Source organism: Vigna unguiculata, chromosome 8 (genome assembly GCF_004118075.2).
Source record: "Vigna unguiculata cultivar IT97K-499-35 chromosome 8, ASM411807v1, whole genome shotgun sequence".
NCBI lineage: Eukaryota > Viridiplantae > Streptophyta > Magnoliopsida > Fabales > Fabaceae > Vigna > Vigna unguiculata.
In genome coordinates, this window is record NC_040286.1 from 22,969,092 (window position 1) to 22,970,722 (window position 1,631).

Here is a 1,631-nt window from a genome sequence, read left to right on the forward strand (position 1 = left end):
ACAAAGAGTGATGCCATAGTTGTTAGAGGAATTCATGATGTAGGGGCAGCTGAATACACCAAGAAGTTGGAGACCAAGATTGATGCTCTTACCACAATGGTCAACCAACATGCTTCCAATCAGAGAACTCCAGTTGCAAGAGTTTGTGGCCTTTGTACATCCGTTGATCATTTCACAAACTCTTGCCTAGCATTGCAACAACAGGCTACTTCTACTACACCCGTGGATATTCCTCAAGCCTATACATCTAATATTTTCAACAACAATAGGCCCCAACACTAGCAATAAAACCATGATTTGTCAACAAATAGATACAATCCAAGATGGAGGAATCACCCTAATCTGAGATGGGAAACCAAGGCAACCAACAACAGCAAAACCAATAGTTTCAAAACATGCAGCCACTTCCTCAACAAAGAGTTGCGCCTACACAAGTTGCTCATGTTCCACCTGTACCCACACTAGCTCCTGTTGCACCTGCACCTTCTTCTACTTCATTGGAGAAGTTGGTCAGAATGATGACACTTCAGAATATGCAATTCCAGCAAGAGATTAGATCCTCAATCCAGACTTTGACAAATCAAATGGGGCAGATGGCTACGCAACTTAATCAAGCATAGGCTCAAAATTTTGACAAGTTATCATCACAGACGGTGGAGAATCCGTGAAATGTGAGTGCCATCACATTGAGATTTGGGAAGAGGATTGAAGTTTCCACTACTCAGCTCACACCTGAAAAGGAAGACGACCCTGCCACACTTCAGAGAAAGCGTGATGCTCATGCAGCCAGTCCTTCCACATCTAGTGTGACTCCTACGCCTTCCATCTATACTGCTGCACCTTCCATCCCTCTTCCTTTCCCTTCAAGAGCCATTCCAAGCAAAAAGATGAAAGAGGTTGACAGGGAGATCTTAAAAACATTCAGGAAGATGGAGGTGAACATACCTCTGTTGGATGCCATTAAACAGAATCCCAGATATACAAAGTTCTTGAAGGAGTTGTGTACGCACAAGAGGAGGCTGAAGGGCAATGAGAGGATCATCATGGGGAGAAACGTATCTACACTAATAGGTAAATATGTTCCTCAAATCCCTGAGAAGTGTAAAGACCTAGGTACATTTTGTGTTCCCTGCATTATTGGTAATAATAAGTTTGAGAATGCTATGCTTGATTAGGGTGCTTCGATTAATGTCATGCCTTTGTCTATTTTCCATTCTCTGTCTCATGGACCATTGCAACCGATGGGTGTAGTCATTCAATTGGCAAATAAAAGTGTTGCCCACCTTGCCGGTTTCATTGAGGATGTCTTGGTTCGGGTTGGTGAACTGATTTTTCCTGTTGATTTTAACATTCTTGATATGGAAGAGAGATTTTCCCGTGGTTCTGCCCCACTAATTTTACGGAGACCATTTCTAAAGATAACTCGAACCAAGATTGATGTGCATGCTGACATTTTATCAATGGAGTTTGATGACATTGTGGTGCATTTTAATATTATGGATTCCATGAAACATCCTTCTGAGGATCACTCTGTCTTTCACGTTGATATCATTGATCATGTTATTGATGAACATATTTATGATTTCCAACCTTTTCATTGTGTCAGCACCCAATTTCGTCTAAGCGAATAA

General features: G+C 41.6%; 1 protein-coding gene across 1 annotated transcript; it reads left to right on the top strand.

Moving 5' to 3' along the window:
• Positions 1–395: 395 nt before the first annotated feature.
• On the top strand, positions 396–1,631 carry LOC114195003. The gene is made up of 3 exons (XM_028085402.1): positions 396–509; positions 702–1,055; positions 1,176–1,631. The coding sequence occupies exons 1-3, from the start codon at positions 396–398 to the stop codon at positions 1,629–1,631; spliced, it is 924 nt and encodes a 307-aa protein (XP_027941203.1).